General features: G+C 46.3%; 3 protein-coding genes across 7 annotated transcripts in view; 1 reads left to right on the top strand and 2 right to left on the bottom strand.

Annotated features, from left to right (window-relative positions):
- Positions 1-19171, bottom strand: part of LOC135911997 (nose resistant to fluoxetine protein 6-like) — a 187916-nt gene extending 168745 nt beyond the window's left edge. The window contains exon 1 of the mRNA XM_070521067.1: positions 19106-19171. Coding sequence (XP_070377168.1) covers positions 19106-19109 — 4 coding nt within the window. The 5' untranslated portion in view covers positions 19110-19171. The remainder of the gene's footprint in view (positions 1-19105) is intronic.
- The window catches only part of LOC135911996 (uncharacterized), a 108935-nt gene that overhangs the window by 28294 nt on the left and 56236 nt on the right, over positions 1-24405 (top strand). For 2 of the 3 annotated variants that reach the window (XR_010567535.1, XR_011507042.1), the window contains 2 exons: positions 6563-6639; positions 16306-16543. Coding sequence is in view for 1 of the 3 variants with exons in the window: in XM_070521076.1 (XP_070377177.1) it covers positions 6563-6639 (77 nt within the window). In the remaining 2 variants the exon portion in view is untranslated. Of the gene's footprint in view, positions 1-6562; positions 6640-16305; positions 16544-24405 lie in introns of those variants that run through there. The other variant, XM_070521076.1, reaches the window with a different exon arrangement.
- The window catches only part of LOC135911988 (solute carrier family 25 member 35-like), a 52922-nt gene continuing 51641 nt past the window's right edge, over positions 23125-24405 (bottom strand). For 2 of the 3 annotated variants that reach the window (XM_065444368.2, XM_065444366.1), the window contains one exon: positions 23125-23598. In XM_065444368.2, coding sequence (XP_065300440.1) covers positions 23221-23598 — 378 coding nt within the window. In that variant the 3' untranslated portion in view covers positions 23125-23220. Of the gene's footprint in view, positions 23625-24405 lie in introns of all 3 variants that reach the window. The other variant, XM_065444367.2, reaches the window with a different exon arrangement.

Here is a 24405-nt window from a genome sequence, read left to right on the forward strand (position 1 = left end):
AGGAATATCAGTCCTCTTTTCAAACACAAGTTTTCATCATATATAGGAGACAACGGTGATTATCATGTAAGAGTGAAAGCATAAAGAGATGAAAAGTTCTAAATGAAGCGGACATACCAAGCGGCTACTTGCACACTCACATTTATACGAGATTTCTTTGAGTCTGCAGTACCCGCTGAATCCGAATTTTAGTGCATTGCGGTATTGCTCAGGCGACCCCTCTCTCTCTTTCTCCGAAGTGCCAGTCGCAGCTTTCAATCAACCTGCGAGCACAGAATCAGCATCGCGACGGCTGCACAGAAGCAAGTCGCGCGCGCAGGTTCGCGCATGCGTACGTCCAGGTATGCAGCGCCTTGATCACAATATTCAAACGGTATCCCGGCCATAAAAAAGAAAAAAAAAGAAACTCGGCGCTTCCAGTCGCTCCACTGAGTTATAAGATGACTTTCTTTGACATTTGTCCTTCCTTTTCCTTCTTTCTTTCTTTCTTTCTTTCTTTCTTCCTTTCCTTTTCTTTCTTCTTTATTTCTTTTTCTTGGGCGCAGGAAAGACGAGCATGCTGACCTTTGACGTTTCGTCCATCGCGTTACAGTCTCCGCTTAGGGCCGCCAGAAGGCTGGTTAAGCTTCACAAAAACGAGAACAAGAACGGAAATCAAGAGAGCTTCCGCCGTACCAAAACCATACTGTGCCTTCCTACAGAATAAATATTCACAAGTGCCGCCTCGTCGCGAATCCAAAAGACAGCCCATTATACGGGGACCTCCCCAACCAATGGGCCCGTATGAGCGCGCACGCACGAATGAGCATGTGCCTACAGACCACTCTTCCTTCTATAGAAAAGACGCTGCACAGAAGTGCAGTTCTGTACAGTGTTGTGAAAGCTGCACGGACATTTCGTATTGTGTGACACTCGCAAAGGATAGCGCGTAAAAACACAGCAGGCGGGCGCAACTGCGACGCAGTTCACAATGTCGTCTTGGACAATTCATTCGTGGCGCAAAAACCAAATTTGTTAGGTCCGCCATACTGTTACATTAGAGTACCGCCTGCCTGGTAAATGTCGCGCATGCTGTTGGGGCGTTCGTCTGAGTCCGGTGTTTGCTTCACTAGAGTTGATGGCACAAAAGGGGTTCATCCTGTCACGACTCACAATTCGCGCCGCTTTTGATCAGCACGCTTGATAGAGCGTCTTACATGGTAATGCAACCACGTAAGCGTTGAACGTGTGAAGGCTTATAGATGTCTGTACTCCATCCTTGCAGACAAGTGCCCAACTTCGCACCACCAGCACAACCTTTCACCAGTGCCAGTAGGCGAGAACACCCGTAACTGTGCAAACGCCCTAACACACAGTTTCGATTATGCGATATTGCACGCAACTACTGGTTCAACCAATGAATATGAAGAGGGACCTGCTTACCCCAAACCTGCTGCATGACGTGGATTTATTGAGCAGAAGAGCGAAGTCCACAGACTCTAGCGTTCCTTCCGTGTGTCCAGAGCCAGCGCATACACAGACAGCTCGTACAACGCGTCCCACGAACAACCGATTAAATCGGGAAACACGGTACTTCGTTCACGTTGAGTGATTTGCGTTATGCAACGAATGGAAGAACGGCCACCAATTCGTTCACCGAGGAATATAAGGAAACAAATAAGGAATAGGAGGCAAGAAGAAGGTACATCGCGCGACCGAGAGAAGAACAAAAGCATTTCTGGCTTCCTTATTTGGTTAGTTCTATTCCTTATTCCTTTCGTCCTCCCTTTCTTCTGTTGTTTCTTATAACTAGGCCAAGTTGCCCAAAAGTGCGCGCGACTACGCGAGAAATGTGATGTCGACAAACCCATGGAAGACCATCAAATGTTAGAAAAACGTGGGCTGGTATTCAGAAAAATCTCTTACGCCTGAATTGTTCGTAAGAGAAAATTCCAACCAATCCTGATACTGGACATATTATTAGCGAAGGCAGCCGGCCATTGCCAGAGAGCACTTACGAAGGAACAGCTTTGGGAATTCTGCCCCTGCTCTCAACAAGCGCCCATGACTTGTTCACCAACAGCTGGGCAAAATCTCTGGACAGAAACCCTGGAAATAAGCTGGACATCATGCCGCTCTGTACCACCGTTCTTGCCCACGCATGTCTCGTGAACATAGACACATTACAAATCAAGCGTTGTCACAGCTCGCCGCCTTATACATAAGTGTCTTATAAATACTGATTAGCATGCAATACTGTAGGCGACTGTCTTGAAACATTGTGAAATTTGTATAACACTCGCCGCAATTAACACAATACCAATAATTGTATATATACATTTTATATATACCGCGGATCGAAAGCAGGCGCTGGGACCTCTTCGCAAAGCAGTTAAATGCTATGGAGGGAGACAAATGGTGCGTGCAATTTTATTTTATTTCTCACTATAGCACGCAATTGACCATGCTCTGCTCCTATCGCTGATACGTGGCGGCGTTTGACTTCGTGGTTACGCGCATGTTCTACCGTGTTCTGCGCCAATTTTAGCAGCATATATAGGGAATACGAGCCTGCCCGGCAAGACGCTTGTTCTTGGCATTCAGAATGCGCTTCCCATGACACATATGCGAATGCCACACACTCCCACCCACGCCACCGTGGATTAGAGTCACTGGGATCGGACCAATTTACTCGGTGAAAAACCAAGCGCCAAGCAGCCACTCGAAAGACCGGGGAAGTACATTGTTCCGCCTCAAGTTTAGCCGCAGGCAGCGCTTCTCGTTCTTCTTAAGCCGCTTCAAACTGTTGCTGTTTTGCTTCTCTATCTGGCTGACGCATGTAGCTTCCATTTAAGCCCCTTCCATAGCAGATGTTCTGCGACGCTTGGCCTCGCCATTCGCGGAGAGCATCGGTTCCCGCTCCGCACCACGCCTTGCCGAGTAAATAAATTTGCTCTAGCTTTGTGCGACACTTCATATTCGCCTCGGCTTCTCGGCTGTGTGAGTTTGAGTGCGTTCTGGAGCCATGTCGCTCCCTTTCACAGGGGATTACCTTTGTAAGCTCACGGGTCTATCCGACGCGTCTCTGGCGCGTGAACCCGGCGCTCCAATACGGCAACGTTGTACCAACGCGCTTACTTACTGAAACACGCTAAGCCACATGTGGTTTCCCTCTAATATGCATCGCCTAGCCCTCACGCCAACAGAAAGAACAGTCCTGGAGCGGCTATGCTACCCCACACACGGCAAAGGTCCCGAACAAGCAATCTATCTGGCCCCCAACATCGAGGAGCATATCAAGGTAGCAGGGGCGTAGCCAGAGGGGGGGCTTATGGGGCTTGAGCCCCCCCCCCGAAATTTTTTCGTGCTGTCATGCGCCGCCGACAAAAACAACTCTCGCCGCCGGAAATCATGCTCGATTTTGTCTAGAATGTCCTAAATTCACGCTCGAAAAGACATTTTAGCGCGAACATTGCGAAATCGGGCTGGATTTCGCGGAAACGCCCTTGCATCGGGAGTCATATATCGTAACGCAAGGAGCCCCACCGAGCACAAAATTTCAAGGGCGTTTTGATGGCGAGCGGGCTCGTCTCGACATCTCGTGGAGGCCGCGGAATCTACGGAGCGCTTGTATTTCAACTCTGAAACTTTGTGGGTATAAAGTTCTCATAACATTTTGATGCGAAAGGTGCATTGACATTTCCAAAGTCGTGCTTTAGATGTTCGATTCCGGAACATTGTGGGTTTATTGCTGTTGTAAACATTTGACGCCAAAAGTGCATTGACCTTTCTAAAGTCGTACATCGGGATACAAGTTGACAAAGCACGCAGCGAGGTCCGATGAGACAAAGCGTTGTGGTGGTTCATTTGTGCCATCAGGTCACAGAAAAGAATGAATTTTTTTTCACCTGCGCCAAAGCATCCACGTCAAGACACTAAAGCCACAATTGTAGCTAAGTTCTTAGTTATTTTTCTACCTAGACTTTTATTCGCGAGGATACATGAGGCCTCTTTCTCAGCTGTTTTTTTTTTTTTTGTTCTCACACCCCGTGGGCTGCCGATGCAGCCAGAGCGCATGCGTTTTTCTCGTGCTGCATCGACAACCGCGCGGCGCACTTGGATGCGCGTTCGTTTTTCTCTGGCCGACTGCAATTTCACCTGGCAAAGTTTTGGACGCTTTCTGGCTAGCAGACGAGAAAAAGAAACAATGCAAAGTCGCTCGCCGCCAGCACTGCGGGGACTGGATGGACTGCAACGCGTTCGCTTGTGTGCGCAAGGGAGAAAAGCGGGGAAGAAGCGCGCCGCCGTTTGCCACACGCGAGACATTTTGGGAGTGGAGGGAGGGGGGGGGGGGGTGCTGTGATCTGTGAATCTGTGGTTGGGCAACCGGTTTATTTGCCTTGTTTGACGCATTATATTTAGTGACTTTTCCTTAGGTACGTAGATTTATTGGAGACTTATACGTATATTTAAACATCTTGTTGCGAGGTTTTCTGTATATGCGCAGTGAACTTTGTTTCCATTGCCAATTTTTGCCCTGTATCACGATGCATCTTCACATTTGTATGCTCCATTGGATCTTCGCATTTCTAATGTACGAAGGCGAGTCAAATGAAAGTGAGACAAGCCGCCCCGCGCAATAATGATTCGGTTCATTATTTTCGAGGCATGCGCGTAGCACATACACATCTCATTTACAAGTGACATGCAGAGGTGAGGTTAAATGTTCTTTAATGGTCTCATACACTGGGTTGAACATGGTTACGTGACATAATGGACACCCCAAAAGTTGAACAGCTTTTGGCTGGTCAACTTTTGGCTGGCTGTTTTGACAAAACCGGAAATTCACTTGCGCCACCTGAATTTCCGGTTTTGTCAAAGCAGCCATTCAGAGCGCGCCGCAACGGCGGAGGCGTCCCCTGGCAAAGTTCAAGTGGGAAACGTTGCAACATTCCTCATGCAGTCCAGACCTGTTGCCTTGGGTCTTCCACATTTGGTAAAATTTGAAAAAAACTGCTCAAGGGAACCAGATTCGTGTCGGAAGATGACGTGTAGTCATTTATAGATTTTTGAGGCAGCAACCAAAGGAGTTTTATGAGACGGGAATTACGCGACTCGTTAGTAGGACAAGTGTATAAATACTCATGGTGACTACTTTTAAATAAAGTACCCCGTTTATCATATATTCGCATTGGCTAACTTTCATTTGACTCGCCCTCGTATATTTTGCAGAACTCCTGCTTTTTTACATGTGCTCTCTGTTGCGACTACAATTTCGGAGCAATTGCGGTGGCAGCTGCTCCTGCGCAATACATTCTAACAAAGGATAACGTCATTGAGATTTTCCCCTGGTCATTGCATATGTACGAAAATGTAAACAAGGTTGTTGAATGACAGATATTATATACACATACACACACACACACACACACACACATATATATATATATATATATATATATATATATATATATATATATATATATATATATATATATATATATATATATATTATATCCCTCGACTAATTCTATAAGGAGGAGGCCGAGCTGCCAACTGAGCCCCCCACGAACGAAATTTCTGGCTACGCCACTGCAAGGTAGCCCCTATCCCCAGAAGCATGCACCCGGAAGATCATGCCGGTCGTCGCCAAGCTCACGCAAAGACTCTAGAGACAAAATAAGGCAGTCTCCCCACCACACTATACACAGATGCCGCGAAGTACCCTCAAAAAGCAGTCATGACGGCCACCGTTGTCGACCATAACCTACAAGAGGTGGTGTCGATGACGGTCCGCACTGCCAGTGCCCTCGTAGCGGAGGAGACCGCCATCGCCTTGGCCATCACCTCTAGTCTCACCAATGAGCACGTCACGATTATTACCGACTCCCAGGCAGCTTGCCGTAGCTACGCGAGAGGCAGAATATCTTCCATCGCCCAGCAACTCCTCAAACAATTAAGCCTCCCAATTCCCGGACGTTGAAATAGTATGGACTCCAGGACACGACTCCCTCCGTGGAAATCAGCGTGCGCACGCTGTAGCCCAAGCTCATGCCTCCCTGGCGCCGCAAGAGAAGGATACGGCCGCATCTGTGGAGCCCGTATCTTTGCAATACAACGCCTATTACAACAGCACATATTGAACAGACGACAATACCCACGTCCACACGAGACCTTCTCACGCGAAGACGCCGTAGCACGGCGACAATTACTAACCAACACACACACCCCTTTAAGCAGACCACACGCAATGCACCCTACACTACACTCATACAAATGTCCCCTGTGTAACGATTACGCCTCCCTATATCACACCACATGTGGCTAGCTCCAACGTGAAGGCAGCCTCGCAAATATCCAACCCCACACACGAGCAGTGGGAGGCCGTGCTTGCTAGTTCGGACCCTCGTAACCAGCAGCAACTGGTGCGGCGGGCCCGGGACACAGCAAGAGCCGCAGGACCCCTGGATTAAGGGCACCTCCCCGCGCAAGCAGAAAGACACCTGCTTGTTTTTTTTTTATTTTTTCAATAAATGTTTTTCCTCCTCTTCCTCTCTCTTTCACCCTTACCCACGCTGCGTAGGTGTGACCACCGAGGTCCACTGCTGAACCGCCATGGCAAGAAACGGAACAGCCAGAGTGGCCCATGCCAAAGCAGGGGTAAGTATACAAGGTATGCTTAGCTTAAAAATGCAGTTATGACACGTTCCTCGAAGAGCGTCCACCAAACAAACCACAAAAGGAACTCTATTGAGGCATCATGGCGCGTCGCAAAATGTGTGCTGGCCAAAACATACCATAAAAAAAATACGGGAAAGCCTATTTGCACCTCAACAGCTCGATGTGACATGACGTCAGCGATAATGTCACCGCGACTGTGCAAGACTGTTGTTGGTGTTTAAGCTGGCTGCGTCTGGTTTAACGATTCGGGGGTCACGTGACATGAAAAAAAAAAGCTGGAGGATTTTTTTCATCCCATGCAGATTGTTGTTGCTCTTAGCGTCTATTCGCTTGAGCCTTGTCCTGCGCTTAGCGTGCACTTGTTCGAGCTTCATAACGCGCTCTTAACCTTGTCCTCCAAAGTGAGTACTTATAGTTTATTATATTCATCGCTATACGCGATAAAGTATTCGCACGATCACATCTCCTAGGCCTCGAGAGTGATGAACGCAACTAGTGTAATTACGTGAAGACGTATCCCTTCTCGGCCTAGGAGTTTCGCTCAAGGCCCATCACGCAGGCGCGCCTTGAAGAAGGGAACAGGTATGCGGAGTCACTAGCGTACTTTACAGATGAACTTTGGCTCTCTGTACGGCGTCGTGAGTGTAACCGAAAATGGCTACCTGGTGGCTGCGAGTCAATTATAGTAACTACAGACAAGACTTGTGGATCCAGACTCCGGCAGTTCTTTTTTGGTGTTGCCGCATAATTCCAGCAAATGCACTCAGAAATCCTCATATGTGCTTCCAGGTTATGACGCTGCCGTCTGCAAATTCCAGCAGCCACAACAGCACTTTGCTGTGTTCCCCGGCGTTCGAAGTTCTCCCAGCATAAATTCCACCATTATTTAACACTCGTCACGCATGTATACCTACGAAGTGATACATGACGAGTCCATGATCTGTGAAGTGACATCGGTTTGGTCGAGTTTCCTGACGTGCTTCTTCGTCAAGTTGTCTCAGTTTGTTCAAATTACTGCGATGCTTCGTCACCCCCCAAAGATGAATAAATGCGATTACAAAACGACATGCGCATCCATCCACTCACGGAGGTATGCCGTTATGCACCCGCCGCGTTTTAAACTGCCCAAAGCGAACATCCCCCCTGTGCATTCGTTGCATTCGCGCCCCACACATGCTCCGTCTCTCTCCTTTTTTTTTTGTCTTTTTTTGTCACCAGGCCATTGAACCGTTAAACAAGACACAGTCAGTTGAAGCCGCAGCCATGCACAGCCACGAGACGTTGTTTATCAGGTCACGTGGCCCCGAACTGTTGCGGTACAAATAGGCTCTCCCGAAAAATACGCCCGCAAGTGTTGCTCGATGCTATCATTTGTTTTCATTGCAGAGTACGTCGCGGTGAAAAAGCCGTGCTGTTGACAACGGTGTTTGTGCATTGTGCCAGGATATTAAGTAACACAGGCGTTGACTAACACGGGTAACAACCGCAGAGAAATATGTTTCATGGCTGGTTGGGAAACGTGTTGCCGCATTGTGAATAAGCCCCAAGATACCAGGAAAACCAATAGTGCCTAGGGTGTGCGGTAGTTCTGGTCCTAATTTGGTTTCGAAGTTACCGGGTAATTTCAGAGCTGCTACGTATGCAGCCTCTCCCAGTGCTTGATTCAGGATCTTCCATTCTGCTCAAAAGGTATCTCCTATACTCCGGCAGAAACCGTTAAATCTCACTCAATTTGCGCACTTAATCAGTGTTCATTTCTCGGCGTCACACTAGAGTCTCATTTAAAGTACACAGCTCACATCGCTAATTTGCTGCGTGAAACAGCTTATCGAATGAGAATAATGCTAAAAACGCGACATTATTTCATTACCCCAAAATTGCTAACGCTTTATTTTGGTTTTATTCACAGTAATTTTACGTACTCTATTGCGACATGGGGTGGTACATATACTACACATATAACCCCATTACAACACATTCAAAATCAAGCAGTCAGGATTCTCACGTTCAGTCCATTTCGTTGCAGTGCCTCTCAACTACTTCGCAATTACCGAATATTAACAACTGCTCAACTGTACAAATTTCATCTTGTGATCATTTTGTATCGCTCTCTTAATAATCTCTTGCCATGTGACATCCTAAGTGGATTCAAACTTGTTAACGATAATACAACTAGATTTGTTTTCAGTCATAATTAGCTTTTACGTTTCATTCGAACTAACTACGGCAGACAAACAATCCACTTTTCTAGCATATGATTTTGGAATCGTCCCCCGACTCACATCAAACAAACCACTTCGTTATCTCATTTTAAAAAGGAAGTTTTTTTTTCTTTTTTAATATATGCTTGATTTCTTACTTCTCACCTTTTATTTATTTATTTATTATTACCTCAAAGGCCCCAATGTGGGGTATTACATGAGGGATGGGTGACCACTTCAGTGGAATATGGACTCAATGGCAGCCTTGAAATGACGTGGATTGGAGTGGTGCACGTCGTCGGCGGGAAGGTCATTCCAGTCAAGGGCAGTCTTCACAAAGAAAGAATGTAGGTGCGCAGTGGTTCGGGCAGGCGGAGGATACACAGATTTTTCATGACATAATCGGCAAGACTGACGGTGTGCTGGAATGATGGCTGAAGCACTAGGAGCAGAATGATAAAATTTGTGATAAAGACACAGTCTGAAAACATGACGCCTTATATCTAGATTGGAAATTCCTGCTTTTAATTTTAGCTGAGAGACACTAGTGTGGTAAGAATAATCAGAATAAATATAGCGAGCTGCACGATTCTGAACTGTTTCTAGAGTGTTAGAAAGGGTGGTTTGGTGTGGGTCCCAAACAGAGCATGCGTATTCTAGCTTAGGTCTGACAAAAGTTAGATAAGTTAGTATCTTTAAGGATGGTGGTACGAAGCGTAAGTTGCGGCGGAAGTAACCAAGCGTGCGATTGGCTTCGCTGGTGATGTTCGTAATATGAGAGGACCAAGAAAGGTTATTTGAGAGAGTAAGGCCAAGGTACTTGCATGACTCCACTGATGATATTTCCGAGTTGCAAAGAACGTACTTAGGAGTATGGTGAAGCTTCCGTCGATGAAAGGGTAGTAGTAAAGTCTTTGTAGTGTTCAGTGACATTAGCCACATGCTGCACCAAAACGTAACTTTGTCTAGATCATCTTGCAATGCGTGTTTGTCGGTATCAGCTAGGATTGGGCGATAAATGACACAATCGTCAGCAAAAAGGCGAATGTTAGATGAAAGATTAGCCGGTAAATCATTAATATATATAAGGAATAGGAGGGGCCCGAGAACTGTGCCTTGGGGTACACCGGAGAGAACAGGGCTCTTAGACGAGGAGTGGTTGTTAGCATACACAAACTGTTGTCTGTTAGTTTAGAAATTTCGGAACCAGTTCAAAACAAGGGGATTAAGGTGCAAGCGAGAAAGTTTTAGGAGAAGTCGTTGATGCGGAACTTTGTCAAAGGTTTTTTCGAAATCTAAAAAGAGGGCATCAACTGGGATATTTTGATCAAGGTTAGAGCTTATGTCATTTATAAAGAGTGCTAATTGGCTATCACAAGATAAACCTTTACGGAAGCCATACTGGTTAGGGTGGAAGAAACTGACAGATGTTAGGAATGTAGCAATGTGGGAGTAAAGCACATGCTCCATTAATTTAGAACAAATGCTAGTTAGAGAAATTGGGCGGTAGCTACTACATGATGATGAAGGACCTTTCTTTGGGACTGGGATAACCTTACCCACTTTCCAGTCATCCGGCACCACTCCTGATGATAAAGATTGCTGAAAAATGTGACATAACATCTCGCTTGTAACATATTTAGTATTTTTTAAGACTTTAGAATTAATACCATCGATGCCAGGTGAAGACGACAGCTTTAAGGAAACAATGCATTTCCTGATTCCATCAGAACTGAAGGTGATTGCGGGCATCGTATGGTAACTGAAAAATGGGAATTCAGGAAGTTCACCTTTAGGCTCATTCGTAAACACGGAAGAGAATGCATGATTAAGCGCTTCGGCGATTTCGTGATCAGGAATAGGCTTATTTTTCTCGTCGCACAGAGCAAGTGGTTGCGAACGCTTTGGATTTATAATATTCCAGAATTTTTTGGAGTTATTTCGCAGAATGTTTGGTAGGGTAGTCGAAGAAAAGGAGCGTTTTGCTTGGTGACCATGGCGACCTTTGGAATCCATGGTGACCTTTCTCACACAAACACTTACGCACTAAATTCTGAGTTAGGCTTATATAAGATACCAGACGTTACTGATATTCTGTATGTCCTCATCATTTTTTAAATATCCTTTGCAAATAGTCTATGATATTCATATTTTGTTGTATTGTTATCTATGAGCATAATGTACGTTATTCTTTTGCATGTTAGAGCAATATTGCACAACGTCGTTTATGTATATGTGCACTTATGGAATTCGATGGTATTTTTGTGTTTTTTGTATTTCTTGCTTTTACTATTTTGTGTATCTCACTCATATTGCCCTGCTGTTAATATTGTTATTAGATTTATGCACTAACTAACAGGAGGTCCCCTTACAGCTTCGTGTTCTGGAACCTCCATCTCTATCTTCATTTATGTAACACATTTTGCGACTGAATAAATATTCTGATTATGATACAGCCGTGGAGGCTGCGACCACGAACAGTCAAGCAATCGACCCAAGTGGGCTGCAGTACACAGACGCCACAAATGAGGTCCAGTTTGCTGCAAATGCTCACTCCCCTCTGAAACGTTTTCGCGTGCGACGATGCACCCGCAGGCTTATTTCCGGCCGTCGATATATGTCGGGCATTCCATGTGGCTTGCACAGAGTCTGTTTTGCATCCCGAGAAAGAGCACAGCAGCCTTCCGTAATCGATCCGTCCTCCGCGATCCCGATAACGGCGCAGCGCTAGCCGTAGGCTTATCTCTGTCTGTCAATATGTGTCGGCCGTTCCATGTGGCCCGCGCAGTGTTCTTCGTCCCGAGATAGAGCCCAGTAAACATCAAATTACAGAGTTTTGCGTGCCATAACCACGATCTGATTATGAGGCACGCCGTAGTGGGGGGACTCTGCAAATTTGGACCAGCTGGGGTTCCTTAACATACACCTAAATCTGAGTGCGCGGGTGTTTTCGCCCCCATCGAAATGCGGCCGCCGTGGCCGGGATTCGATCCCGTGACCGCGTGTTTAGCAGCCCAGCACCGTAGCCACTAAAGGCCGATCCACACGACGGACCAAATTGCGCTTCAGGACCGCGGTCCGCGCATCACGTGATAGGACGTCAACAGTTCGTGCGTACCACCGTTGGCCCGCGCAAGACCGCGGCCCTCGCGGTCCAACAAATCGCCGAGGTTTTTCCCGCTTCCGTTTTGGCGGCGGACCGCATGCAAACCGCAGCGATTTTGGCTTAGCCAACGAATGTTGTCCGGCAACAGAGTGTCTTCAGCCAAATCCAATCTAGTTTTTTGGTCAGCAAAAGCCAGTCAAGCCAGTCGTTTCATGTCCGCCGTTCCGCCTACACGTGCGTGCAGCAGATATATTTTTTAAACACCGTGTCCTCTTGGAGTGACGAGGAGGTTTTTTCATTTTGTATACCTCGTTGAGCAGTTCCCGGCTTTGTGGGACTCGAGCCGGAATGATAACAATGATAACACTCTGGCCAAGAGTGTAGCTGGTTGGTCCGCTTTGCCGTCTGCTATGGTATCCGCCGTGTGGATGTGCTCTGCGCCGGACCGGACCGCGCCGGGCCGTGACGTCGCATCACGTGACCGAGCGGCCCGCGGACTTGGTCCGTCGTGTGGATCGGCCTTAAGCAACCACTGTGGGTAAAGAGCACAGCAGCCTTCCGTAATCATTCCCTGTAGCTCCACGCCCCCGATAACGGTGCAGCGCTAGTATACGGGGTGATCATTTAAACATTTTCCGGAATATTTAAAAGTTGCCTGTTGCAGGTAATATAATTCTAGTCCTGAGCTGGATTATTCAGAGAGGCGGACAATACTTGCACGAGAAATCGAAACACATTTACAACTAATTAAAGAAGGATTCCCTAATTAACTAGTTAATAACTTTACGACACATACTGGAATTTACGAATTGTAGCCGGTGAGTTTGCAAGGCGATATATCCACTTGGACTGAATCCACAATGACACCAGTTTGGAGAGGTTCGTCGTCAAACTCGCCGTAGAAATGCGCTGTTCCACTTATGTTTTTAACAGACCACTCTTTTATGCATTGAAGCGCAAAAGTAACTGGAACACCGATGTATTTTGTCCCACACTTTGGGAAACAATATCTCAAAATTATTGTCATACTGGAAATTCATTTCAAGTGGATACGTCTCGCAAACTCACCGGCTATAATTCGTAAGTTGCAATATGTACCATAATGTAGTTCATTAAGAAGTTAATTACTGAATGTTTGTTAGTTGAGTATGTTTCGATTTCTCGTGCTAGTAATGTCCGCTTCTTAGAATAATCCAGCTCAAGGACAAGAATTATGCTATCTGCCACAGGTGAAACCGAAGATCCTAAACCCAGGATTTCAAGCTAAATGTCTGTTTTCTTTCTTTGGAGCAGAGATAGTGGTTGGTTTTAGGCTCAAATCATAAATTCAAGGCCATTATGTGTTGCGCGGTAGGCTAAACGAATGACCTTTTATGACGTTGCTCAAAAAAATAATAATTAAACAAATTCGAACAGGAAAAGCTAAAAAGGCGCAACTGTACTGGGGCGTAATGGACCTACTGGTCATTACTATATGCAAGTACAGCCAGCCTGAGCATCGCCTATTGCTACAGGCTTCCGTAGCATATGCATCAGGGTTGAATATCTGAAAAGCTATAATCTATGTACCATTGTTGTTGTTGTTGTTGTTGTTGTTGTTGTTGTTGTTGTTGTTGTTGTTGTTGTTCGTCGTCGTCGTCGTTTTCCGGTGTTCACTGTCCGGACTCACCTCATTGTGTGACTGCGCCGTGTGACTCTCACGTTACTCAGAACTTATAAAATATAAGTCAAAGGCAGCCAAAAAGTAACCAAGAAGTGGCCAGGGAGCCAACCTCGCATTTTAAATGGCGAAAAAACCCAAAAAGGTAGTCGATCTGAAGTAGTGTAGCCCCCAACGCAAAACTACTAACAAAAATCAAATGCAAAGGATATGCTTGACAGATAAGAAGAGTGGACGTGGAAAACCCAATCTGGGGCATATAGACACGTGCACTTTTACTGCACTACTGTGCAGCTCTCTGCACAAGGTGTGCGGTAATAATACAGCTCTGAGTTGGTACCCTCCGCGCTCTTTGCAACTTCGGACGCTACAGACAGAACAACAAGGATGCGTACTTAACGCGCGTTCGATTTTAGAGTGCTTCCAACTAAATTAGATGGTACAGCGCCAGTACGCGGAACCAATTACTTTCCGCCTTTTTTTTATTTATTCAACAGTAACGTGCCACGAATTCACGAGCAAAAGATGTCTTGGGTAAAATCCCCAATGTGCCAATATTATTACTGCTCGCAACAAGTCGTGCTGACACCACAACAGAAACATCAAGCATGCGATATGAATATAAGAACGGCCAACCCAACCCAACAGCAAGATTAAAAAGCCAACCGACATATCGATGACGCATTCTTGAAGAAATATAGATCCCTGTTCTTCGGGCAAGTGCGATGCAATTTTCCTTCCCTCTGTTACCAAGGGCTAAGTTTGACCATATAACCGAACTACCACACACTGCCTCGCCATTTCCGTGCAGCGCCACTGATGAAGTCGGCACGTGGAACCTGCGATGCATGCTCCTGCTGGCGGTTTCACTTAAACGTAGTTCTCTTTCACTTGAAGACTCTTTCACTTAAACGTAGTTCAGACGAATCTTTTGATTCGCTCCCATCGGAATCCGATCTCTGCTGCTGGGAATTGAACTTCCGACCTCATGCTGATCAGCGCATCGCCATATATCGATTGAGGCAGCGAAATTAGTTACGCCATTGCATTTATAGACGCTCCTATTCTCTCTGCAACTCTGCAGGCTGCTTGCTTTTAGTTCACGTAACAAGCGGCAGCCATTACAAAACCTGACGATTGCACGGCAACACTCTAAGAGACCGCTGGGCAGCGATCACGCGAGTTGTTCTTGTTGCTGTGATCTCAAATACAACAACTATTGTGTTCACTGGCCAGCGGTCTCTTAGAGCGTTTCGCCATGCAAGCATCAGACTTTACGATGGTTGCCAGTTATTGTATGATCTAAGATGCGGAATGCTCTTAGAGACCGCAGAACAACTAATACAGTAGTTGTTGTGACCTCAAGTACAACTACTGTGTTCGTTGAGATGGTTGCCAGTTAATATATGAAGTATAGTTCGAAGCGCTACGCTATTAGAGACTGCAGGCCATCGAACACAGTAGTTCTTTATTGTATCTTCAAATATAACTACTGTTTTCTCTGAGATGATTGCCACTTCGTTCATGAACTAAAAAGCAAAAGCTCTAAAAGAACGGGGTAAACGAACACAGTAGTTGTTGGTGGTGTGGCCTAAAATACAACCAAACTGTGTTCGCTGACATGGCTGCCACTTCATGCACGAATTGAGAAGCGCAACACTCTTACAGACCGCAGGACAGCTAATACAGTAGTTGTGGTCTAAAATAGAACTACTGTGTTAATTGAGATGGTTGCCAGCTATTGTATGAACTGTGAAGCGCAACGCTCTAATACACCGCAGGGCAGTGAACACAGTAGTTGTTGTTAATGTTGTTGGGGCCTCAAATGCAACTACGCTGACCCGCGGTCTCTCAGAACGTTGTAACATGGAAGCATCGGATTTCGCGATGGTTTGCAGCTAATTGTTGCGTGAACTACAAAGCGTAAAGCTCTTTGAGAATGCGGGACAGTTAACACAATAGTTGTTCATCTTGTGACCTCAAATAAAGCTACGCTGGTCGGCGATCTCAGAGCGCGGCGACATGCAAGCATAAGATTTCACGAATGCTCGAAGAGACCACGGGATGGGGAACGCAGTAGTTGTTGCTGCCGTGGCCTCAAATACAACTACTGTGTTCGCTGAGGTCGCTGCCATTTGTTGCATGAACTAAGAAGCACAACGCTCTAAGATACTGAATGACAGCGAACACAGTAGTTATTGTTGCGGTGGCCTCAAATACAACTGCCATACTGTGTTCGCTGAGATGGTTGCCACTTGCCAAGAAGCTAGACGCTCGAAACCACCGGGGCAACGAACATAGTAGTAGTCATTGCTGTTACGGCCTCAAATACAACAAATTATTGTATTCACTGCCCCACAGTCTCTTAGGCGTCGCGCCGCGGAAGCACCGAATTCCACGACGGCTGCCACTTGTACGTAGTACAGAAGGGCAACGTTCTAAGAGATGGCAGAGCGGCAAACGCCGTAGCTTGTAGGCCTCACATTTCACCGCTTTCTTTTGCACGTGGAACAAAATGGTGCAGCACTTTATAGTACAAAACAGCCATATATTACCGATGACAGCACATAAACCTCTGTGAATTTCAATGAACCCTGAGGTGACTGCTTCTCTCTTTTTCTTTCTGCCCTTAAGCTGACACAAGTACGATGTTCTGCATTTTCTTTCTTCGTTTTCAGATTTGCGGCCAAAATTCAAGACTACAGTACACAACGGAGACTGAATGTGTTTTGATGCGCTTTCACAATGAAGCAAAGCACGCAGAGGAACAATCCTGAAAATTTGTTTTCTCTTTTTTAAGGTACACTTATAAATGAAGAAAATGGTCCGTTTTCGGACTTCCGTTCAAAAGCCAAATTTGCTATTTTTGCTTGCGCTGTCCCCTCTGTGCAATAAATTGAATTTATTATAGTTCCACCTAAATGCTATCTAGGTACGGTATAAAAAGTGTGAAGTTATAAAAAAATTCTCTGTTCCCACATCCATTTGAGAGTGAGAATATCATGCAGTTACATCAGCCCTCTTCAGCACCTTGTCTCGATAAAGATTTGTTCGTGGTGAAACAAAACGGTCCGCTGAAAAAATAGCCTCGATTCCGACGGATGGAGCGATTTCCCTGTGCCACAATGCACACACCCAAGTGACTGTTCTTATACTGAACGCACTTATTCGTCGGAACGCTGAAATAACGGAACCGCTTACAGTGTTACAGCGACCAGGAACTGTTTTGTTTTGATGCAAGCGTTTCCGTTTCTTGTGAGTCAGACCTTTCGTCGACATAATTTAGCTGCACAAGCGAGTGAGCGACAAGCCTTTGCACTCAAGGAAGCGACGAGGCGGTGACGCAACGGCGACCTCACGTCGGGGGCAGAATATCTTCCATCTTCGAGCACGTGGCGGCTGAGCGACAAAATTCGGCCGCGTCAGTGCTGTCACGACGAGCGCGGTTCGCACAGAAGGGCGAATGAAATAAAGACATAGCGTAACATGCCTCGGGGTGCACGAATGTCGAGCATATGCCGTGGGCGCGGTCAGTGGAAGCCGCGCAGACTCCGACAGGGGCCACGAAGGGATGTGTATAACAAGCCCTGACAACCCGACGTCATGGACGTGACAAGACCTCTCGGCCAACACGAAGTGCATCTCTCGGGGCACGGCCAATCCATCGTCGACTCTTGTGGCGGGTAATCAGGACTTGCCACATTGCGAACAAATGCATCCATCTACTTCACGCATTTCACTCACGTTTGGACGCGCACCATCAAGCGCGTTGCCCTCGGTCAACTACCGCCCGTCCTTCGACGTTGCTCTCGTGCCGTTTTCCTCCTCCGCTTCTTTTTGAGTGCTGCACGTAACTGAGCCTGCGGGTCTGATGGACGGTAATGGTCCTTGAAATGTGTCTTGTGCGTATTTTTAACGTGAACATTTGCCAAATTTGTTCGAACTGCGATCAGGTGCAGTGAAACAGACGACGTCGGTGACGCTCGTCTGCCCCGATCTGGCAACGCCGGAACCCGTGACTAGGCATTTCACAGCATTTTGGCTCTGTTTGCGGATAGGGCGTACATTTGCCACTCTTTCAACGTATTCTTGCTTTCCTCCAGGAATCGTTCACTGCATTAATGTATACACCTATAACTTTATAGTAAAAGCGGCCCTCGGCAAGTTGCCGTAAGATATGTCGTCGCTTTTAGTTGTCGTCGAATCGTTAAATCGAAAATTTCCTAAAATCGGTTTGAAATCGTGCCTTGTCTACTGTCGGAAGCATCTGAAAGAACTCACGCAAGGTCAGAGAACGCAGTCGTGAATCTAGACCTGCATTGCGCAACAAATTATGGGTTTTAACGTCCCAATACTACTCAGTCTGTTATGAAAGACACTAGTGGATGGCTTGGGATTCATTTTCATTATCTAGGGTTCTTTACCATCAAAAGTACAGATAGGACCATATTTTAATACGGCCTCCACGTCCTAGCCACCTATAAGCCACCGGCCGCGAATAGAAACCGAAACGCTGAGTAGGCACCCCGTAGCAAGCGACAATCTACTGCGTTTGTAGAATTATTATTGTTCGTATTCTAATGAAGCATTACAACTTTCTCTAAGAGTAACAAATGCGAATACTATATAACTTTGTTGCTACAGATGCGAAACAATCTGACCACGCGTATTGACACGGTTGCTTATCTTAGTCGCGAGCACCTTAAAGCAACTAACGGTATACAGAACCTAAAGATTACCAAAACATTTGGAGATTAATCTTTCTGAAGCACAAATTCTTTTTAATATTTTTTTTTAGTCTCGCAATAGACCTCTTCCAACCCAAGGAGCAGACTACTCTCAAACTCGGTGTGCCGAACACATCTGCATGCGCCGCCGAACTCCTTTTCTCCTCGCTGGATAGAGTGATTGGGAGATCACGCGCTTGACATTTGCCTTGTGCCGACAGGATGTGTATAGCATTTCAAATTCACTCTAAGTTTCAGCGTACAGTCCCGGTTTGCTACATCGTGCCATCCCATTTCCACGGGAAATCACTGCCGAGTCATAGGCTACAGAGACAACTACCGAAAGCTAAAAAGAATGATAAACTGGGAGACGTAGCGCTTGGACTTGACGCCCAGCTTCGGTGGTTCTGTAACTGCGGATCAGCGGCGCCTTTGGATCGAGCAAAAAAGTACATTATTGCCTACAAAATGACCCAAACTACTACGCCACACCGATGGGCTTTTCGCATGCCATGGTGCGTTCTAAAATCAAAACATTTCCCTCAATTTTAGCGCAGGTTTACGGAGCCAAATTCCGTGAGTGCCCGTGCAAATTGCTGTCGTTGATAGGGGCATGTTTCTGTGTTATTTATTCAGTTTTTTAGCCATTTACTCATTAATTCGTTTAATCACTAACAATTAAGACTGAATGCGCAGTATCCGACCGGTCGCGTCGTTCTGAAGCTGACCCATAATGGGAAGACACACTTACCCATCCTCAGCCACCACAGTCACTTAGCGCCTACTTCCGAAACGTGGACGTTGCATGTTCTACTTCTGGTCGCCTGGAAACTTTACGCACACTAGTTATTATCGCGCAGATTTTCGGACAGCGGCAAGGCTTCGCATTATAGACAAATTTCTAAACATAGCGAATGCAGACAGAGAAAACATTTGTTTCTTATGGCACTTGGTCCCCATTACCGTTTTATAGTACAAACAACAGTTGATCAAGATGCCTCTGGTGAGCGTGACAAATGCAATAAGACAGCTTCTAAACCAAACCCTTGCTCTTTAAGTCATTGTATCTGCACTTGTTCTTTTTTTTTTCGTTAGACATACGCCCGTAGTTGATCATGCACAGGTTTTCCACGGTGCTAGAACAATGCCGCGCAAAAGGAAACACCACAAAGCGCTGTGTCGTGCTTGATTATGTGTCCTAGTTTCTAGCGCAGCAAAAGAAGTGATTTGTTGGCAAAATATCTCCAGTGTACAAGACACAGAAGTAAGTGCATCACGTCCCCGGCACCTGCGGCCACTCCACATATTGTAGAATAGCTTGGACCTCTGAGTCGCCTGCGTGAACATTGCCTGCGTGAGTATTGAGTCAAGTTGTACTAAAATACAATATTAAAAGAAGTTCGCATCCGGCCTGCCTCGCATAAATTAATGAACGTAATTGGTGCAGCGCATCTACAAGAACTCGCTTCAACATATACAGCGAGCATATCGTGCATATACAGCGTGCATCGTGCGCTTAAGTTGTCACCAATTAGTGCAAGGAAAAGAATTGAATGCAAACACATAGTCCGTACGGTATGCTTGCATAACATAAATAATTAACGAGCTAATACTTCGGTGGCAAGCTTAGGCTATACGAAGGGTTTACTTTTCACACTCTCCTATACTCACAGCTATCGCTTGGTCGGCAATGAAGACGTATATAGAGCGCTCGAAAATGCTAAAAAACCCGTGTTTCCAGTGGAGAACATGAACGAGCGTGTCTGCGCGTTTAAACGTCTATACGTTGCATTTGTGCCTATACAAATGCAACCTTTAGACCAAACCAAATGCGAAGCCTTCGCTTTTCCTCTCTACCGCACACCGCGTGTGGTATAGTGCAAGCGGTGCTCGAAAGCATGCAGGACGCCCACAGATGATGACCGAGCACCGACGGCAGCGCATGCTTCGGGCGACGATTCCCTCTTTCTGGGCGCGAGTGTTCCCGTGCATACGTAAAGAAGTCGCAGTTTCGCGCGAAAGGCGAAGCACAGATAGCGATACCAAAATATTACCCAACTGCTCAAAGTAAGTGTCGTAGTGCACGCTTTGTGTGTGACGTCTTGTGATATCGAACTATATGGTACGATTAAAGGTTACACGCGGCCCTGTGACGTCATAGCGTTCTCTGTATAAGAACAAGTCGTTCTTGGCAATGAGGTCGATTGCCTTTCTGCTCCTGGGCCGTTGTCGCTCTTCTGCGTTAGTTCAGTAAGGTTCGCAGTTTTATCTGCCGTGTGATTGCAGTAAACACTCGTTTACTAATTAAATTATCAAGCTTGGCGTCGCGCGCACACAGACAGACACGAACCGATCTCACTTCTTGACCGCGAACGCACGCTGTCGCAAAGCTGCCATAATGAAGAGTGCGAACCTAGGAGAGCGAACCCGTTTCCGAAACTTGAGATCATGCGATCACTAGGCGCGCGTGAAAACAGCGTATATGCAGCCAACAGCCATCTCGGCTGGCCCAACGTTTAGCCCCGCCGGAGATTACCTCCAACATAGAGAGCGGTGGCGCATGGGTGGGTTAGGGATCATGGGCGCTATAACGTAAAGCTATTCCAAATTGTTTTAAGGCGAAATCCTTTCTAGGCTCTAGGTAAAGTGTGAGCAGACCCGAACGCCGGAGTGTCCGCCGAAGCGTCATCCCGCCATATGAAGACAGATTAAAGAATGAAAAATTATTGATAGTAACAGTTAGTGAATGATAACGTTATCATAGAGATTGGTAGAGGTTAATAATGACTAGTAATGACTACTAACGTCTACTAATGACTTGTCATGACTACTAATGGCTCCGAAATGATCAATATGTCTAACTACGGATTGCAATAACCACATTTGATTAGAAATGGCTAGAAATGTCTAGTAATGAGTACTAATGACTAAAATGAGTACTAATGACTTGTAATGACTTCTAATGACTACAACATGACCAATGCGTCTAACAACACATTGTAACGACTACAATTGATTAGAAATGACTAAAAATGCTTATTAATGACCAGTGAGGACTAATAATGAGTGAAATTACTTGTAATGACTACTGATGACTATGATATGACCAACATGTTTAACTACGGCTTGTAATGACCACAATTGATTACAAATGACTAAAACGCTTAGTAGTGAGCAGCAATGACTAATAATGACTGAAATTACTAGTAATCACTACTAATGAACAATATGTCTAAGGACGAATTGTAACGACTACAATTAATTACAAATGACTAAAATGATTACTAATGAGGCGAATGATAAGAGGAGGAAAAGTAGGCTTTCGCCGTTCACCTCTTAAGAGAGATCATAAGAGACCCTGTAATTTTTTATTCAATTTCTGCCATCAGCCCTCCATGAGTGGCCCAAAATTTTCGGGACTCGCCCACTTTATCGGTCTGTCACGCGATGCCGCAAAACGCGGAAAACTCACTCCATTAAAGTGACATGCCCGCACTAAAGATACTTAACTATGCCGTACAAAACAGATTTTTTTCGCAATAGCCGGAGACTGCTCTGTTGCCAAAGGAGTAAATATGGCTGCTCGCTGAACCCTCTGGCACTGGCTACTCGAAGCTTCTGGAAAGAATGGATTTCGTTCAGCATATATAATAAATAATAATATTTGGGGTTTTACGTGCCAAAACCACTTTCTGATTATGAGGCACGCCGTAGTGGAGGACTCCGGAAATTTTGACCACCTGGGGTTCTTTAACGTGCACCTAAATCTAAGTACACGGGTGTTTGCGCATTTCGCCCCCATCGAAATGCGGCCGCCGTGGCCGGGATTCGATCCCGCGACCTCGTGCTCAGCAGCCCAACACCATAGCCACTGAGCAACCACGGCGGGTTATATAATAAACACTTTCGCGTGAAAGCGTAACATTTTTGAGCAATTTCGACACCTATATGACATCTTTCTGCGCGTCTCTCTCTCTCTCTCTCTCTCTCTCTCTCTCTCTCTCTCTCTCTCTCTCTCTCTCTCTCTCTCTCTGTGTGTGTGTGTGTGTGTGTGTGTGTGTGTGTGTGTGTGTGTGTGTGTGTGTGTGTGTGTGTGTGTGTGTGTGTGTGTGTGTGTGTGTGTGTGTGTGTGTGTGTGTGTGTGTGTGTGTGTGTGTGTGTGTGTGCGCGCGCGTGCGCGTGCGTGTGCGTGTGCGTGTGCGTGTGTGTTTGTGCGCGCGCACCTTTGGAAACAGACAGACAACGGATTATCATGTGTCTTTATCATTGTTTTCCGGAGAAAAAGAAACGAAATCAGTGTAAGCGACAGCGATCTCAACGGCCATTGAACACGGCCTCTGATACAGGACAGAGAAGCAATGAGTAGCGAAAAGAAGAAAGAAAAAAAACGATAGTCACAATCAGTAACTCCACATGGATATCGGGCACAGCTCACATATGTCGCAACTATATCAGAGCGAAAAACAAGCCGTGGTTGCTTAATGGCTGTGGTGTTGGGCTCCTAAGCGCGAGGTCGTGGGATAAAATCCCGGCCATGGCGGCCGCATTTCGATGGAGGCGAAATGCGAAAACACCCGTGTACTTAGATTTGGGTGCACGTTAAAGAACCCCAAGTGGTCCGAATTTCCGGAGTCCCCCACTACGGGGTGCCTCATAATCATATCGTGGTTTTGGCTCGTAAAACCTAAATTAATTCATTGATTAATTAATATCATATCGAAACGCAGGCAAACCCTCTAGTCGACCAAATAAGGCTGTGAATCGGCTGTGAATGTGTGTGAATCGTTCTTTATTTCTAACAATTCAAGGCGCACAGATGACGGCCGCATACTAACAAGCAGGCTCGCCGTCGAAATATGGCGCCATTCATTGGCCCCTCTCGTAGATGATCTCGACAACGTACTCGCGATGTTCGCGAGACTCAATGCGCAGCCGCTTGAGCTCGCCCCACGAGAGCAGCGTGATGGACGAGTTGACTATGGAGTAGAAGAAAGCGATGAGCATGCCGCGGCTGTAACCCGCGGCGCCCTCCATCATGTATATCTTGCGAATGCAGTCCAGCACGCCAGCGTAGTAGATGCCGCGGCCGTGCCTGTCCACCGGCTGCAGGTACATGCGCGTCTTGATAATGTCCAGCACGGCGACGGCCGGCGCAGCCGCGATGCTCGAGTAGACCGCCGCAGCCATGGACGTGATGAAGGGGTGCAACCCGCTGGCGTCCAAGTGCAACAGCTGCCGCTTAGCCTGCGCAGCAACGCGCGCACATCGGGCTGCAACCATTACATCCTGAACTCGGACACCTGGCTTTAAAACGTGCCGTTATATCTCAACGCGTGTACGATTTGGCCGCGAGCTTTAGTTTCGCCTCTGTGCTTCGCGTACTTGTTTCTATAGAAATGAGTGGCAAATAGACTCGATGACGCTGTCTGTTGGCATCCCCTTTGAAAAGAGACGGAGACAAATAGTCGCTTAACCTCCTCGATTTAATCAGGTTTTACTATATATGTCGCCATCTAGCCTCTTGCCCGTCTGATCTCGAGTTTAACTTTTTAAGGCCTCTATCACTATATTGTAATGCTACGTATACGTTTGTAATGACTCCGCTTCCATCAATTTCTTCCCGGTTTTTGTCTCCATCAGTAGTCTAAACGTCTCTTACTTATCTCGACTGCTGACCAGTTAATCCTTCCATCTTCTTTGAATCGCAACGCTTCTGGAAGGTGGAGATTCACTACGCGCCTCGGTGGGTGCATATCTTGACATTCCATTACGATGCACCGAGTCGTTGCCAGGATATTTTCTTTCTTTCCTTTTTTTACGCCCCACACATGACACCCTCTGGTGACCATTTGCTGCTTTTTTTTCCCCATCAGGCAGCCAGCTCGGGCCTCAAATAGCAAGGCGCTGCCCTTTGCGATATCATACAGATTTTCCATCTTAATTCGTTTCTTGCCGTTTTTGTAAATCTCCGTGGTCTTTATTTTTTCCATCTTTAGCATGCAGTTTAGCGCCTCTGTTTCTCTCACTTTCTTTTTATGACTCCTGGTTGTC

Source organism: Dermacentor albipictus, chromosome 1, assembly GCF_038994185.2.
Source record: "Dermacentor albipictus isolate Rhodes 1998 colony chromosome 1, USDA_Dalb.pri_finalv2, whole genome shotgun sequence".
NCBI lineage: Eukaryota > Metazoa > Arthropoda > Arachnida > Ixodida > Ixodidae > Dermacentor > Dermacentor albipictus.